General features: G+C 33.4%; 2 protein-coding genes across 2 annotated transcripts; both read left to right on the forward strand.

Moving 5' to 3' along the window:
* The first annotated feature begins 8,547 nt into the window (after positions 1 to 8,547).
* On the forward strand, positions 8,548 to 9,953 carry Ssb-c31a (single stranded-binding protein c31A). Its single transcript, XM_088233704.1, has 2 exons — positions 8,548 to 8,704; positions 9,479 to 9,953. Exons 1-2 carry the CDS (start codon positions 8,645 to 8,647, stop codon positions 9,737 to 9,739), a joined length of 321 nt encoding a protein of 106 aa, XP_088089830.1. The 5' UTR covers positions 8,548 to 8,644; the 3' UTR covers positions 9,740 to 9,953.
* A 5,633-nt stretch (positions 9,954 to 15,586) lies between these two features.
* Positions 15,587 to 19,231, forward strand: Pi3K21B (phosphatidylinositol 3-kinase regulatory subunit alpha). Its single transcript, XM_088233703.1, has 2 exons — positions 15,587 to 15,760; positions 17,627 to 19,231. Exon 2 carries the CDS (start codon positions 17,668 to 17,670, stop codon positions 18,874 to 18,876), a length of 1,209 nt encoding a protein of 402 aa, XP_088089829.1. The 5' UTR covers positions 15,587 to 15,760; positions 17,627 to 17,667; the 3' UTR covers positions 18,877 to 19,231.
* The last annotated feature ends 324 nt before the right edge of the window (positions 19,232 to 19,555 follow it).

The raw sequence follows: 19,555 nt of genomic DNA on the forward strand, positions 1-19,555 counted from the left end.
AACTATCTGACCATAATGCGATCCATTTTTTCCTTAAAACGAACTACACAAAATATCATAGCTAAAGTACGTCAACCAGGAAATTCTGCACTGGCCAATTGGATTGAAAAACGTTGTGTGCTAAAACAAAGGAACATATGCACGAAAACAACCTTAATACAGTCCAATTTTCCACCATGAACATTAATGATATTGAAAACTTTGTTGAACTTCTTACGAAATGTAACCAAGACGGATGCCAAGAGGTTTGTCGGAAACCAAAACAAAATACTTAACGAAAACCACCATGGTGAAGTAAAGAAATTCAACAACCCAAAATAAAACTCAGAAAGTTCAAAATCGAGGCAGAAGAAAAACAGCATTGTTAGCTAACTACCTCACGGAAAAGGAAAAATACATCCAAACTCTATAGTTAAATGGATATTTTTGCCTCTTCTATAAGAGGCAAAAATATCCAGCTGGAAAACCTTCTGCGAAGGACAAAATAAGGAAAATGTATGGGATAGAATTAACCAAATATTAAGCAAAAAGAAATACCAATCAATAAGTGCGATACTCAAATCTGGCACAAACTGGTGAACAGACACAAATGACACTGCCACGCTTATCATTGATACATTCTATCCAGATGATGATTTCACCAATGAGAATACAACTCAAAAACAAATCAGGAAAGACGTGGAAGGCCTATACATATCTGAAAATGATCCTAAAATCACAAAAGATAAACTCATATTCGCATCAAGTTGCCTCAACTACAAAAAAGCTCCGGGTTTGGATAGTTTGTCAGGTGATATATGTTTTGAGATCATACAAGACAATATAGATACATTCATACTACTGTTCAATAGATGTTTAGAGATAGGTTACTTTCCAAAGTCCTGGAAAATTGCTAAAGTAATCATCTTGCCTAAGGCGGCAAAATACGGTTTTTCGGCTATCTCAGATGCTACAAACGCATTGGCCTCGTTTACCGTCTTAAACTCCACCGAAACACGGTTACGACCGACGGACTTAGGCAGTCCGTATGTTATTTCTATGAAGAAATCAACCGAAGTCAATATCGTACAAGTTGAATGGGGTGACGCCGTCTATTTGTACTTTGGTTACGTGTACAATGAATGGTGCGCGGTCCATTCCATTATACATTCGGGATTGAACTTTGAGAGGTGTGATGGTAGGTGTGGTGGTAGTTGTGGTGGTAGGTGGAACTGCGTTTAGGATCTGTGAGGTACCTGGGGTTGCAGAAGTCAGAGGTCGAGAGGTTGAAGGTTTGTGTGGGAGAGGGCGGTCTGAATCAGAACTCGATTTCCTCTTTGTATTCATAAGTTTTGCATTTTTGGATTTGGTCTTTACTGTTACAAATTTGGCGGGGTCTAGAATTGTATCCATAGTGCCGCACGATGAATCAAATTGGGATCCATCCGGTGGATCCGGTGTCCGGATCGTGTCGTGATCCGGATCTTTATCATCCATGTTTTTTTAAAAATATTATAATGAAAAGAAATTAAATTAAAGGATATTTACACATGCGGAAAAGAAGAAAAAAAGTTTTGTTACCTGGCAAACCTCAAAAGGTTTCAGGAAAATCGTAATAAAACAAAACTAAAACGAACTAATTCTACTATATACACTTAATGGTATAAAAATAATATATTAACCCACTGTTTTTTAACAAATTAGTACATTATTTTCAATTAAACTTTTATTAAACACAATTATAATTTTCTATGACACACAAAATCAACCGCCACTAATGCATGTCATAGACAATCCTCTTGAAAAATTATTATATCATGGTTTTTAATTCACCCACAAACAAGTACCTACTTATGTAATTAAATCCAATATTTGAATATTAAAAATGTTTAGTTTTGGAATTCAATCTTAAACAAGTAATTAGCAGTGGCGAATGCTCCTTGTAATCGATTACATGCAGCTTACCATATTTTTTTGACGTCGTAAGTAATGTTTTATAATACTGTAGTATTATTAGGAAAAAACATATCACCAAAAAAATATATTACTTTTCTTGGGTAAGTAAATTTATATATTCCTTTATTCCATACAGCGACCAGTTGCGCCTCTATTGGCCAAAATTATAACTACTGGATTACACGAGATTACTCTGCTCACTTTAAAATCACTAATTCAAATACGTCTTTAACCTAAAACTTTAGAATCTCGTTCGAAAAATTACACTTGCGATTACAGTAAAATCTTGCAGCTTTCATTAATGCAATTTAGTCTTTCAATACTTTTTCATAAGGGCTAGTATTCTTTAAAATACATCAATTTGACTTACGACAGTCTAAGGGAGGTGACAATATACGCACTCGTTATGTGTAAGAAAGAGATAACGAATATATTTTGTATGTCGTAAGTAATTTATCAATCTTATGTTTCGGTGGTTTGAAAGTAAATTTGCTTTTAAATAAATAAATATTTTGATATTTTAATCGAAACGAATAAATATTTTAATCCATAATATAGTATAAATCCTTTAGTGGGTTTTAAAAAACAAAGATTCGCTTATTGTTTTTTAATTGTAATTCGTTTTTGTGCATACGATGACAGTTGAATATTGTAGGTTATTCTTCAGTATCCATTTAAACTTTTAAAATTTAGTTAGAGTTATGATAAAAACGTTACTAGTGTATAGTGTTAAGAATATATATATATGAAGAATTATAATATGTATAACTTATGTCGTTTTGTGAATAATAATGTGCTTTAAAAGTCGATGAAACAATGATTCTTAAAACATAATTTATGTTTTGTTTGGTGAACTATCGTACTCGGTAAGGAATACTTTTAAATTATTATCATTTATTAAGAAATAGTGTTTTATTTCAAGACAAGTTATAATACTCTGACTTAGCCGAAGACGCACCGGTGCGCTAATGAATTATTTAATTTATTAATTACTTTTTCGACATTTGGCGCAAAACACGAAATAGCTGCGCGGATGGGTCGTCGCTTTCTAATGACTTGGGCGGAGGTTCGAATCCATAGGGGTTCCAATTTTTTTTTGCAATTATGTTTTTTGAAATTGTATTTTTTAAATCAAATGTTTGTGCTACATTAGAAAATATTTTTACTGAAACTATTAGCCGCTGGAGCCATTTGTTATGAATTATTTATTAAATATACAATAGACTTGTTTTTTATATGCCATACTACCGCTATGGACATTTTATCAGAATTTTCATAGCTTACCAATTTTAAAACTCACCGCTCGCCACTGGTAATTGGGTATCTACATATCAATAAAAAGTATTTTTCCTTTTATCTGGAAAAATTTTCCACGTTTTCACGATACATTAATTTTTATTTTATTGTTATTTATTTATTGACGGACTTATACAATTCATTTCAACGTATTATCCCATACTAAATACGGGTACAAATGAAATAAAATACAACGAAATAAAATTAAAGCTAGGCCAAAAAAAAAATACTACCTCAAGACAAGATCTGGTCTATCTTAGTTCTTTCTTTTCTTTTGGTTTAGAATTAAATGTCAAGGTCACGTCGAAACACGGCTGACGATTAAAGAATTACTAAGTTCGCGTAGCGCATGGGTTGAGCGCCATAATTTTAGAGGGCTCAGGGTCAATCGAGCTCTGAATTTTCTTAATTAACACGTATTCTCGTATTTTCTCCGTGGATCATAATCCAGCCATAACTTGGAGAATTAATTTTTGCACGATTTTAATTTGAGTACAACGAGGCCTTTTAACCAATAAAATAAACGAAAATCGATTGCTAAACCTGCAGGCAAGCCAATGTTTGGAAATATTGATAATTTTTAGTTTTGGAATTCAATCATGATCAAATATCTAGGTTCCTACTTATCAATAAAAAGTCTTTTTCCTTTTATACGTTTATACGTTTTGCACGATTTCACGACACAGGCAGGTATTTTTTTTATATATTTACTTTGGTATATATCAAATAGATTTGGTTACGAAACAACCTAGAACCAACAGAAAAAAAAAGGTTTTTGACATTCAGCAATAAAGTTCAAAAATTCACTTTCTAATGATCTCAAAAATATACAAAACATATACGTACTTAAAAACACCCGAACAAAATAGTTCTTACAGCCCGTGTTAGTGATATGTAATGTTAAATTATCGACTTTTTATAAAACTATTGTATCATAATAAATTATATACCCTTAAACCAGCATTTTGCTGATTGGGAATATTTCGTACAAAAAATATGTAATGTAATGAAACATGTTAAGTTAAAAGGATGTATTTTGTCATTTTCGTAATTTATTTTGGTTTCGAATTAAATGTCAAGGTCACATCAAAACACGGCTGGCGATTAGGAAATGACTAAATTCATGCTAGGCATGAGTTGAGTGTCATAATTTTAGAAGGCTCAGGGTAAAACGCAGTCTGACTTTTCTTCATCAACACGCTTTCACGTGTTTTCTCCATAGATTGTGGCACTAATAAAGAAGTGATTTTTGCACGGTTTTGATTTGAGCACAATAAAGCCTCTTAGCCAATCACACTTGGAGATAAATAAAAAACAAACCCTTACTACGAATATATAAATAACTTAAACAAGTCCAAAATAAATAACGTGTGTAATTAATTACGAAAAAAACGTTTGTTCAACCATCTTATAACAGGCAAGTTAACGTTCGGGCAGGACAACGTCTGTCGGGTCCGCTTGTTATAAATAAAAAGAAGTCGTACCTACATGATATTTGAACACTGTTTATTTTAGCGAAAATTAAATACAATAAAATTAATAAGTTATATTATTGAATATTTCAATAAAAGAATGGAACACTGAACTTATGTTTTATACAAATATTTTCTACGGCGTGGTTAACAATAATTTCGGAGGACTACGATCGTGGATCCTGGTAGTAGGTAGGCTGTAGAGGTAAAGAAGGGCGAGCGATCAGTGCGACGGTACTTTTATAGGCTTACCTACATCACTGATTCTTTGGTTTGCCAACCGGTCGCGTTCGCAGGCTATGTCCGACGGTTAGCAGTACCTACTTCTGAGGCACCAAAATAAATAAATAATTAAAAAAACAAAAACGTATATATCTGCCTGCTTCCCCGTTTTCGGAGAGTAAATATATTTTTATTTTCAAAAATATAATTTTAAAAATAATCACAACTTTATTATTAGAGCAGATCACGGAGGGAATACAAAGAAAATGAAAAATAATGTATTTTTATGGTTTAGTTTGTTAGTTGGGAGAGATGGCAGGGTTGATAAAAATTAAGATGAGATTTGATTTTTAAAAGGAAGCGGGAACATCCGACGATTGGAAACTTGAGATTATTGAATCTATTGAGAAAATCCCGTCTTCCTGGTGACATATGACATATAGAATATGTGGTACAGAAGTTACTTCGCCATGTGTTTTCTATTTGTATTCCCCGTCATGATAATACAATTAAAATTAGAACTAAATGAATTTAAAGCCCAAAAAAAATTTAAGAAATCTTCAATTTTAAATATATATTTTTTTTCTAATAACAGTGGTCATATTCTTGATTTATTGTTTTCTAATATTTTTACCATCAAAGTTGAACGAAGTCTAGAAATATTACTGCCTGTTGATAACTATCATCCACTTTTAGAGATAATAGTATCTAGCAACTCAATAAACAATATAAAACAGATGACAATTTCACGAAATTTTTCTTAAGCTGACTACGCTCAAGTTAGTGATAAGCTTAAAAGTACTTAATATATTAACATTAAGCTTTAAAAGTTCTATACTTCTGTATATATACAAAACAAATTCGTTTATAATATTATAAACGAATTTGTTCCGTTAACAACGTATAAACCTTCTAAGTAATGGTTTTCAAATATGGTTTGTAGTAAAAAGTTAGCACATAAAATGAATAAGCAAACGCGTCGTACTGCTGATTATATTACATTTCAAAATATTAAAAAAACGTTTGCCAAACTATCAGTTGAATGTTATAACAAATATATATGTGATGTTAAAAATTCAATACATTCAAATAACATTTTTTTTAAATTATGTTAAATCTTAAAGAATCATAATTCAAATTTATCGGTGTCCATGTCTTATAATTCACAACATGTGAACAATATGAAAGACACTGTAAATTTGTTTGCAAGTTTTTTGGTGAAGTTTATGACGAAGCTTTTGATGATAACTTTCCTCACTTTTCTCTTGAAGAATGTTTAGATATAACAAGTTGTAATATTTCTGTTTCAAATAAAATTAGTAAAATAAAATCATTAAATATTCGTAAAACAGCTGGTCCTGATAAAATTTCTCCTACTTTTTATATAATTGTGTATATGAATTGATTTTTCCTTTAAAATATTTGTTTAATTTGTCATTGTCTGTAGGCTTATTTCTTAATCTATGGAAAACAAGTTTTCTGGCTCTAATATTTAAAAGGGTAACAAAAATGATGTTAACAATATTTTGAGTTTGTAATTTTTAATTTACTTACCTATTTATAAACATAAGAAAAACATAAACAAAGAGGAATAACAATATAGCTACAAACAAAAGACAAGAAAAATATACGTACAAGAATAACATCGAAATATCAATTGTTATAATAAAAACATATCCAAACCAACAAAAACTTCAACATAAATTGAAATAGGCACTAACAGAAAAACCCATCAAAACCTGATAGTGCCTATTTAACAGAAAATAGAATCTTACAGTAAAATTAGAAGGAAGATAGAACTTAATAACTATAAAAATTACAACAGAATAATACAAATATTAACAAACTTAATCTTATATTAATGATTAATTATAACTTATAAAATTAAAATTAAAAATTGAACGCCGGAAGTAATAATGACAAAATATTTTACATAAACCTAAAAATGTAAAATAAATTTATTGTAAAAAAATAAAGAATTCATTTAAACATAATTATTTCAATGACACAATTATTACAAATCATAATAGGGAACAGTTTGAACTTAAAAAAATATAAACAGAATTGATCAATAAACAATTTGTACAAGAAAAAAATTGAGATAAATGAATTGGAAAGGTTATAAAAAACATAAGTAAAATATCAAATAATTTTTTCCTCCCAGTCATTAAAGGACATTTAAAAAAAATGTGATTAAGATCTCCAATGCCACCACATTCGCAGGCATTGGAGTCTAAAATTTTAATTTTAAAAAGATGGGACGGAGTGCAACAGTGGCCAGATCTGATACGGCAAAAAGTTACAATCCTAGACCTATTGAGTTAACACGCGCTATTGTACCAAGGTTTGGAGGGAATATCAGGCTGGATATTACTATAAAAAATTCCCTTTGACAATTTAGAAAAATTCCACTCCACTTTCCAAGCATCGAAATTAACTACTCTAATCAAATTAGAAATATTCAGATATTTCTAAATTCACCCGGTCGTATTTTAAATTACCAACTTCAGATCCCCACCTTGCAAGAGAATCCGCTTTTTCATTGCCTGATATTCCAATGTGGCTTGGAATCCAGGCAAAAACAATATTTTTGGCGCATTGATATAATTTAAAAAGAGAAGCAAAAATATTACAAATGATAATTGAGAAGTTAGAACTGAATGGCGATGACTCAAGTAATTTTAAGCAGCTGAGTGAATCAGTAAAAATAGCGGACTGCGAATAGTTCATTTTTTCAATATGGATTAAAAATTCCAGAATTGCTATGCATTCAGCATTAAAATTAGAGAGTAAAGAAGGGAGTTTAAAAATACCAAATAAATTGTCTTGTTCACAAAGAAAGGAAGCGCCAACGCCATTATTTGATTTCAAACCATCGGTAAATACATACTTGTGATTGGGCCACTTACAGTTAATAATTTCTGAAAATTCAATATTAATAGAAGAAATCGATTTGTGAGTGGTTTGAAATTTTAAAAAGCCAAGATCGAGATGAATTTCAACGTTTGAGAAAAAACTGAAATATGGAGAAGAATAAAGTGGTAAAGTATGATATCGAAAAATCTTAGTAGTAAAATAGGAAAAACGCTCGTGACTAATCGAAAGAGCAGGGTGATTTTTGTTTCGCCAAAGAGGAGAATTATTGCAAATGGAATGAAGATATTGGACTTTAGACAGAACAGGATGATTTTGAAAACGGATGCGTTTGATGAAGAACGAATCCGCTTGTTGTTGTTTTCTAATGTGAAGGGGGGGTCAACATTTTCAACCTGTACCAGATGGTTGTTAAGGAGTAAAAAAAGATATGGAAGGTCTCAATTTTGCGAACGACTTTCCCCTTCGAGCACTTTAAAATCTGTATGGACCATGATTCAAAAATTCAGAGGTTCATCTGCATAGTTAAATTGATCTTAAACCTTTGCGTCAGAATTTTCGAAAACCCAATAGTTGGTAAGCTAATCATAACCTATTATTTTTTACAATAACAAACTTTAAGCGAATAGCCATTATCATTTTAGTGGCCAGACTTTGACTCGAGTCCAGGAGGTGTTGGTACCGGCCACAAATCCCCAAAACCATAGATAAAATAAATATACTCTGACAACTCAGACAACTGACAACCGGCAATCGATCGATCATCGCATTATAGAGGTATCAATCGTCTTTCTGCAGTATTTTTGAACTTTAAATAAAAGTATCGAAATTGACCGTAAATTATAATGCCAAAAACTAAAAAACCTGACAGTGATTCCAGTGATAGTGATGACGGACCTATAGATGTGAGTGTTTCAAAGGAGTATTGATTAAAAATAAAATTTAACCTCAATCTATAGCATCATAAAATTGCTGCCTTTATAAATTGAGGATTCTATATTTTAGCATCGTTTACATGTGGACATCACAATAGATATAACAATATTGTCTTGTCCTAGCTCCGTGAACGGCCTCGACCGCGCAGGACGGAATGATGGGACAATACGAAAATTCGACCGCAATTCACACGTGAGCGCTGCGAAAATGAATACACGGCGGCGTTCATTAAGAGCAAGTTCGCGAAAAAAACTGTTTATTTTATACCAAGATGTATTGTAATTGTTAAAGAACGAACTAAATAATAACAATCAAGCTAATTGCTATTGTCATAAAGTCCTTCGCGTGCGTGTTTGCACGAGGACAATGCGGCCGCGCGGTGATTGGGATCCATTGTCCTGCGGAGATGGCCTGACCGTTTATCTTTTACAATGTCTATCGAGATGTATCGACATTATCCTGTCCTCCAAATTGCTGTTCACCCGTAGACAATAGGTTATATGCTGGGACAGGACAATATTATGCACTATCAATTAGCAATCTTTTTAGAAAATATATTAGCATTTTAGAAACATCTACTCTATTTGTCACGGCATGCCATCTGTTTTGTTTTTAATTTATATTGTTTCTTTTTTAAAATAAATTTTACTTACCTTTTTTATGTATTAAATACACATTATACCTCGGCTTAATGTGTGTGTAAGATTTTTCTGAAAGTACTAAGGACATTTTATTTTCTACAGAAAAACCCTCCTCCTTCGAAAAAAAGCAAAAGTGGAAGCAGCGATGCCCGCACGGATGACAAGGAACCCACGTGGGTTCTGCAGAAGAACAAGCTAGTGAAGGTCCGCGAATTTAAGGGGAAGACGTACGTGGATATCCGAGAATTTTACGAGAAGAATGGAGAATTACTTCCGGGGAAAAAGGGCATCAGTCTCTCAGTGGACTTGTGGAAGAAGCTTATCAGCTTGAGTGATGAAATTAATGATGCTATCTCATCATGAATCCCATTATTATATTAAACATTCATTATTACTAGACTTACCATTATGTCTCACTGTGGAGACTTGTGGAAGAAGCTAATCAACTCGACTGATGAAATTAAAGATGAATCTTACTATTATTTTGAACATTCATTATTACTAGGGGGAAAGAAATTAAATTAATGTAAACCCCAAAAGTCGCTTTATTATTAAAAAATTGGACACTCATAAAAAAGATAAAGATAATTTATTCATATCCCAAAATCTGTGCAAATTTTCACATGACCGGGACATAATCCCTAATCGGCCGGGACTGATGTGTAAAACCGGGACATGTGGCAAACCTAATTGACTACCACTGACCACTATATCGTCAGGTTTCTGGCGCAAGTTGGTAACTAACATTTCACTAATTGTGATATATTGCGCTTTTAAAGTTAAAAGCTCATCCCAAATCAACAATTCAAATAAAACCACAATTAGAATATTACAAAACCTTATATTTTGCAATTATAAAATATGAAATATTTCTACTTACTTTTTAAACAAAGATTATTTGATGCCAGTTATGAAAGGATCTCACGTTTTAAAAATTTGTCGTTACCATCTTGTGCCAGAAACCTGACGATATACTTATAGCGTCAATGAATAAGGCAACAGCACTAACTTGAAGACACCGTTCCAAGAACTTTTATAAGTATTATCAAAAATACCCCAGTGTTTTATTTTTATAAAATGTGCAAGCATTTCTGTGTCCAATCTAAATCCACTTTCTGTGCCTTGGTGGAGATTTATATTAATACTACCTTGTATAATATTACCTAAATTTATAAAAACAATGAATTTACAGATATAATTAACAGCCAGAAAGATCATTAATATGCATACAAATAAACAATTTTTTTTTTTCAAATACGAGAATAAAATATTAAAAAAAAATTATTTACAAATAAGCTTGTTTGACAACTATTCACATATAAACTTTTGATCGAGTAGCCACTCTCTTGTTACATTGTGTATTAAATTTAAGTTCTTTTGGCAATGAATTTTAAATGCTAGGTACTAAATAATTGAGAGTTTTATTACCATACTTGTTACATATTTTTGGTACTACTTAACCATCATTATGCGTGAATCGTGGATTATGGTTTTATGTTTGAGACGAATTTTGAAATTATTACTATTAAATTGTTCTAAAATGATGCAAAGCCACAGTAATCCTCGAACTGGCAGAGTTTTAAGTGTTTTGTACAAGAGAATAAAAGAATGAGAAGAATAATTGAAGTCTGTAAATCTCTGCTTTTACAATTCTCTTAACTATAGAGAACTTTAGACTCTGGATCATTTTAATATTAGTTTTAGTTGAATGTCCCCATGACTTTATACCATATCTTATTATTGATTCTACTAAAGAAGAAAAAATCGTTTCTAGAGTGCTTTCAGGCTAAATAAAAGATAACTTATAAAAAAATGTACTCATAAGAGTTTGGAATCTATTTAACTATTTTAAATAAAAATAATTTTAAAATAAAATAAAATAAAAACGCAATACGTATGTACCAGATACAGAAAATTTTATTCTGATACTCTGTTTAAAAAAATAACAAAATAGGTTGAGTTTTGAGGTGCGGAGAAGCGGACAACGAAATGACGATTTTGTCTATTTTAGTTGGGCATTAAAGGTCCGACGTACAAAAATCTTTTTCGCACAGACGTATCGGGGAGGCATCTGCAAGATGGTGACAGAAAAACTATGTTCAAATATTTTTTTATCAAAATTCCCTATCACCGCATATACTCACAAATTGTGTAATCCGAAACACAAAAAAAATCATCTAATTTGAACTAAATGCAATAATTGATATAAAATTTTCGACTGTGTTCATTTAATCTATATACGAGTATATACTCAAATCTAGAAATAGCAAAGCATTCAACTCGTGTAAAATATACTTCATTAATAAAAGTACTATATAAAACTAAAATTTTATTATAATAATTAATATGGATTTAAGTTACTACTACTACCATCACGCCATTTCTCCGTAGGGGTAGGCAGAGAGAATGGACCGCCACACACGTCTATCCTGGCATACACTCCTAGCCTCTTCCACATTCATACATCTTGTCATACATGCCCTTCGGTTCTGTCTGCTTTTGACATGACCAGACTTAAGATTTTGGTTTATCTGATCATGCCACGTCTTCCTTGGTCGTCCTCGTCTAACGTTGCCGTTCATTTTTGCCATATATACTTGTTTTACCATTCTCTCGTCGTCCATTCGTTCTACGTGACCAAACCATCTCAGAGACCCTTTCTTAATCTTATCAATTATACTTGTCTCAGATTTACACTCTCGCCTGATTTCATCATTCGTAACCCTGTCATACATTGATTTCCCACACATTTGTCTAAGAGATCGCATTTCAACCGCGTTCACTCGGCTTTCATCCTTCCTCTGCCAGTTCCATGTTTCACTTCCATACATAAGTGTTGGGACTAAAACTCCGTTGTGCACTGCCAGTTTAGCTTCGATTGACATATTTTTATTAGAAATTACTGTGCTTAGTGCTCCGTTCATTTTGTTGCCCGCATTCACTCTTCTTTCAACACCTTTTTCTACTCTTCCATCTCTTGAAAACATGCTTCCCAGGTACACAAATTCTTCTACTTGCTCGAGACATTCGTTGTTTACATTTATTATGCAGTCAGTAACCTCACTATCCCTTTCAAATACCATCAGTTTCTATGAAAAAAATCTCATAAGGTATCTTTGAAGAACGTAAAAATAGAAATTGTGACAATGTAGTTACAATACAAAATGAGTAATAATAATAGGTAATAAAAATAAATAACAATACATTCTATTAATATAAAAAGAAAAAAATTACAAAATATCGTAAAAACCTAAAATTCCAGAGAGAAGAAGAAAATAGAAACTATAGTAAAAATATGATTTGGTTGCAATACAGAATCAGTAATGTAATAATACTGGAAAATATGTTCCGTTAATAAACAGTAACAAAATTTACCATGGATATTAAAAACATAATTAAAAGATTGAACCTACACTTAAATGTTTTATAAGTAATTATTTACAAGCTGGAAATTTAATTAGAAATATCTCTCCTATATCCGAATGTCTATTACTCAGTGCATGTAGCCGATTTAGTACAGAATTGTTAGAATATACATATTTTTTATATGATTGTTGCAATTTTACTATACAGTTGAACACGCCTTGTTACTCTCACTGGTACTTGAAAATCAATGAGTGTCAAAAGTTCAGGGCATATTGAATTTATAATTTTAAATAAAATTAATAAATTGTTAATAATTTTTCTATCATTTTATTTAATCAAAATCAAAATATTTAGCAAAAAATCATAGTTACGAAATTCACTGCGCCATTCCACTTAAAATGGACAATGGGTAAGGTAACTAAATTTCCAAAATGTTGGAAATTTTCCTTCAGAGAGCAACTTATTTAAAATGAAATAAAGTGGAAAAGTAAGACAATCAACACATTTCTTTATAAATATTCATGGGATTTTATCTGGACCATAACTGCATTTATATTCGAGATGGTAAATACTGTTTTTTATATGAGATAGTTCAATGTGGACACAAGATAATTGTAAATCCGTATTGATGCTGGATTCAGGCAAACAATTACATGTACTAATATGTTTCTTTTTTGGGTGATACCGTGGGTGTTGGATTTGTTCCAACGTTTCGGCTACCATTGCAGGAGCCATCTTCAGGGTAAACGGAGCGAAACGTCGGAACAAATCCAACACACACGGTATCACCCAAAAAATAAACATATTGATAACAGTGACCGTGAAAACCTTCGCACCCATTTAGAGTACATTTATTGATACTATCATAAACACTCTTAAGGAAATCACCAAAAAGATTAACTACCTCTTCAAAATTATTTCCAGTTTTTGAATGGTGGTCCATAGTTTTTGATAAATCTATTGTATCGCTTTTCAGAGATTTAGAATAGTTAAATACTGTTTTTGATTATAATTCCTAATATTATAATACCTCAAGGAATATTTATAATTTGCTAACAAAATTTAAATGATTTCGAGAATATACAGGGTGCGGCAGAATAACTTCTTTTTGTAAAATGCTTGCCATTCAGTCGGCTGATGTCGTAGCGGAGCGCTAGTAGTCTCGTTCGAGAGGCAGAACTATATTTATAAATATAGAGAGGTTTAGTCGTCATCATGCGTTAGATTAGTGAGGAGCGTGCGTTTGCCGTTGAGGCCTTCTTTTCGAACGGATGTTCTGTGATCGCAACCCAGCACGCCTTTCGGAATCGCTTTAATTTAGTCCCTACACTTGGTACCTTGGAGGTGCCCGAGATCATAATGAACTGATAAAATGGGTCTATTAATAAATCTATTATAACATTACTGTCAAATTAATTATTATATAATAATTCCATTAGTATGTTAATGTTTCTTTTTTCTTTATTGAGGACTTTTACCAATCATGATAATTTCGGCCAAAAATATTCACAATTTTTTACAATGATCATATTATAAACAACACAACGCTTTGACTTTTTTTTCTTTATATTATAAAATACCTCGGCCTTTTACAGCCCACACAGATTATTTCTGCCAATTCTTTTCAGGATGTTTGTCAACATCAGACGAATTCAAATCCTCTAATAAATACACCTTTTTTTATTATATGAACAATGTTTTGAGTATGTCCAGATTTTGGTAGACAGGCTGGATTTCTTCTTTGGGGAGTTATTTAGATCTAATTTTTTTGCAACCGAAAGGGAAAACATTTTTGAGAAGTGAATATAGAAGTCTAGTTATTTACAGAGCTTATGACCTGTCATTGGCTCATACTCAAAACAAAAATTTCATGCGTTGCCTAGTATGTTAAATGGTTCAGACAGATGAATCTCACCCACATATAATAAAGCTTTCGGGTCTTATACTTCACAAGAGTCGTAATATATATAAATGTATACCTTTACTTCACAAACGAAAGTATAAAATTATTGTTTGCCTTCTAATATATTTTCTGAAAATTTCAAAGATATGAGTATTTTTTTAACAACTTCACGCATGCCATGGAAATAATATTTAACAGCCTAAGCCTTCTCTTAAGGTCCAAAGCCAAAGAGAAACATTCTTTCCAACATAAACCAAATGTACTAGACAAATTTTAGTTTTCCTATGTGATTCAGAACAAATTTAAGACGTCCTCTATATATTATGTAAAATGCGCATTAAACACTGCTCCAAAAGCTTTCACTTGTTAAGAATCCACGTCCGAGACTCTGCCATCTGGAGTGTCAACTTGATCAGGAAGATTCAAACCATGTGTTTTTGGGTGCTCTATAAATGATGATTGTCCTGTGTTTCTATCTGACCTCTCCGATATGAACATTTCTCTCCGTAATATTTAATATCTCCTGCCCCCACCTAATGTCCATGAATTAATTATGTCATGTTGGAAATACGCTATAAATAATGTATTCAATATTAAGTACAAACGCATTTACTTGTGTAATGTATTACTAACACATAAATTTATGAGTAAATAAACGAAGAAAATATTATATATAACTCGACACTGCATTGGTTAGAATCAGCTAGAACACCCTAGAAAAAAGGCGAAAAAAATCAAAAACTAATAAGAAGTATATTTTTGTGTAGGAGTTGCATTATTATTTACTGGTCTTACAATATTTAGGCTTTATATTATTTACTTCAAGGAGTTAGTTATTTATTTAAAAAAAAAAAATAGGTATGCAAAGAAACGAAAACTCTCTCTCGAACCATAACCAACAACACTCATCATCTTCTATGGTTATGGCCGCCTCCATCTCCATAGATTAAAGGAAGGTTGGCCCAGGTTGGCCTGCGCTCCTGCCTGCTCCTGCCTCGGCAAGTGCTTGACATAAGGAAAATGGAATTTTAGATAGTCTTTTTGCCTCTTTCGTTTAGTACAACGTGATCAATATGCATGTTAATAGTCGGGAAACACTTACGATGATATTTTGGGTAAGTTTTAATTAAAAATGTATTATTTCAATGACTGTTTCTTTGTTTAACACGTATCGGCTCGATGGTCTTGATTGTCAACGGTATACATTTCATGACAGTACGAATTAATTAATGTCGGAAACAAACTACAAAAAACTTTATTGAAATCCACCCTCACTTCTCTTTGTTAATTATATCTTACTTCAAAAATTGCTTGTGGTAAAACTTCCGAATTCGTATTAGGCTATCCCAATTTATCGGTTGTCACCATATTTCAGTGGCCGAGTTACCTTAATTTCTCTAATATATTTCTTATTTGAACGATAGATTATTATGGCGTTTGCTTCATAACCTATATTTAAGAACAACATAAAAAATATTACGTTTAGTAAGACTACTTAGTAATAGGAAGAGTGTCTCCTTTGACAGTGAGACTTAATGAATGTAACTGATTTAGTTTTAGAATATACTAAGTATTCGCAGTATTAGATGTGTATGCAATTACTTTATAATATGCAGTAAAGGCAATATTTTATAAGCATTTGATTTTTCGTCCATTGACGGACAAAAAATGAATGTGAACATAGAGTAACTTATTTGTTTGTGGATGCATATCAACATGTGTTTTTACTGTCATCATCTTTATAATTTCAATTATCTCTGTCCTTATCTCTCACTTAAAGTGGCAGTAGATAATCATTTCATTGACCTAAATAATAATACTAGTAGAACCTTATTACAGAATACTGCATGTGCAATTTATTAGATGGGATCCTGCGAAGAATCCCTATATAATAGATAGGTATTATGTTTTACTTCTGGCCAACCTGCGTAGAAAGGCTGCTTAGAAAATGAAATGATTAATAACATTACTAGTTTTATATTATATATCTGTTTACCTACTTATATTCAGTAATATTCAATTGCACAAACTGTATGCTAATTTAATGATATACCGTAAAGCTGAAAGGCATGAAAAAGCTGACCGCGCGCTGGGTGCCACGTTTGCTCACTCCGGACCAAAAATGTGTTCAAATTAACATTTACACCGCTCTATTGGCGCAGTTAAGACGTAATAAATCAGACTTTTGGCGCCGATTAATTACGGTAGATGAAACTTGGATTCACCATACTACTCCAGAAACAAAAAATCAGTCCAAACAGTGGACTGCGAAGGGGGAATCGGCCCCAAAAAATGCAAAAACTGTGCTTTCGGCTGGGATAGTCGTGGAGTTATCTTCATCGATTAGCTAAAAATATAAAAACTATTACTGTAGATTACTACGCATCATTAATTGATGTTGAAGACAGAAATCACAGAAAAACGCTCACATTTGAAAAAGAAGAAAAATTGTGTCACTAAGACAATGGTCCTTCTCACACCTCAGCGGTTGCCATGGCAAAAATCCACAAATTACGGTTTGAACTGCTTGACCACCCTCCTTACTCGCCAGATCTAGCCCAGAGTGACGTTTTTTTGTCCCCTAAGCTAAAAGTTGCACTCGGAGGACAGAGATTCTCATCTAACGAGGAGGCCATCACCTTCGTAAATGACTGTTTTACAGGTAAAGATGTTAACATTTCTTCAAAGTTGGTAAATTATCCACGATGATGGAGATGGCGGGTATTGGAAGTATACGACTCATATTACACGGGCTCTTGTAAAATTCCTGGATGTTTAAAATAATTCATTCCTTAGATCTATTTTGGAAATTTATCATTTGTTCCGTAATTGAAATGTTCAACAAATTTATTTTGTATGTTTTAAATTCTTTTTGTGTGGCAATCGTAAATACAATTCTGTACAATTTAACTGAATTTAAGCAGACTATAATATAATATTAATAGTCTTTCCAATGTATGTAATAATATTGTCTGTTTCAGTTCTCGGCGTAGCCTGCAGCAATAGAGCGGGAGAGGGGAGGATGAGCGAGGAAACCGGCGTCTTCTCTGAAGACTCAGCAGACTCCCTCAGGCTGGAGGATGCCGAGTGGTACTGGGGAGACATCACCCGGGAGGACGTGGTGGAGAGGCTCATGTACTCTCGTGATGGAACATTTCTCGTACGCAATGCATCAAACAAAGGTACCGGTTACACGCTCACCGTCCAAAAAGATGGCTCTAGCAAGCTCATTAAGATATTTCAGTGCAACGGGAAATATGGTTTTTGCGAGCCATACGAGTTTAAGTCGGTAGTGGAACTGGTTAACCACTACAAGAAGGTTTCTCTGGTACATTGTAACAATAGCCTGGATGTGAAACTTGAATACCCGCTCACGCTTCATGATGAAGAGCTAGGCGTCGACTCGGACGACCTGACATCGCTGAAAGCGAGCCTCCGAGAAATTCAGGAACAATATACGGCCAAAATGAAGAGCTTCCAACAGTTCTCCTACACGTATAGCTGCCTACAAGAAGATACCAAACTTAAAAGACAAGCGCTGCTTTCGTTCCAGCAAGCGCTGAAAATATTTGAAGAGCAAATACGTCTACAGGAAAAATTAGAGAAAGAGACGCAGCCTCACGAAACCTCCGCGATGATGAGCAACTGCAAAATGCTGCAGATTCATCTGAAGCTCCTCAGCGAGAGCAGACTGATCCTAGAGGAAGATGTGCAGGCGCAGCTGAACACCTCCCGCGCTCTGGAACGAGATATGGCGAGCTTGCAACCCGACATCCGAGCGTTGGACACCTCGCGCAATAAATACATGCGTTGGCTGCTCAAAGGCGGTATGAAAGACTGGCAGATCAGCAAGCTGTGCACGCCGCAAGAGGAGGAAGCGGAACTCGACCAGGCCATGTTGCCGCACCATCAGGAGAACTCGTGGCTGCTGCCGGACTGCACCCGACTGCAGGCGGAGAGCCTGTTGCAGAATCAGCCCTCGGGATCCTTCCTGGTCCGCCCCAACAGCACGGGCCAGTTCGCACTGTCCGTGAACTGCAAAGGAAACCTCTACCACTGCATCATCTTCAAGACGGACAAGGGATATGGGTTCGCCGAGCCCTACAACATCTATCCTACCCTCATGGACCTGGTTCTGCACTACGCCTTAAACTCTCTGGAAGTGCACAATGACTATCTGACGACCAAGCTGTGCTGGCCCGTGTTTCCCGCGCACTTGACGCCCAAGTGACCCGTGTCGGGTGCCGATATTGTGATAATAATATACATAGTGTAAATATCTGTTCTAAAATTATATTCTAATGTTTACGCTCTCACTTTGTATTAAATGTTTTATAAATAATGTAAGTACTATTATTCTAGATTATACGAAATTGTGGAGAGATTGCCGGTGTCTGTATTATTGTGTTACAATTCATGTATAACTGCTTTTTTAACGTGAACATAAATTAATCTTTAGCTAGAAAGTGCAATATAGTGTTACTATTTCTATAGCTCATCAATATTTTACATTTCTGTCATATCAGAAAATGGGTTTCGTAATTAATATGTTTCATTTGAACAAATAAACTGATTTCTAGCATTCTTCATTACCTTTTCAATAACTTATCAAAAGCTTCTCACCACTTATAATAATCATTCTGGCTGGTATTCTGAGCGCTCTCGTGAGGGTTTGCTGACACGTAATTAGCACGTAAATTCCACACCAGCGAAGTGTCCTCTGTCCCCGCTAGAGTTTTCAATGTACCACCAGCCCTGGTTTATGGAATATTATAATGTATGTGCGTTTAATATGTTCACATAAATTTAACAGATATTCACCTTCTTTTTCCTATTTCCATTTTCTTCATAATTTTATGAGCTGCTAATCATCCGTTTTAAAAAAAAAACATTTTTTATTAATTTTCTTC

The sequence above is a fragment of the Micrasema longulum genome, unplaced genomic scaffold (assembly GCF_059751315.1).
Source record: "Micrasema longulum isolate JH-2025_06_02 unplaced genomic scaffold, ASM5975131v1 h1tg001143l, whole genome shotgun sequence".
In the NCBI taxonomy this organism is placed as follows: Eukaryota; Metazoa; Arthropoda; class Insecta; order Trichoptera; family Brachycentridae; genus Micrasema; species Micrasema longulum.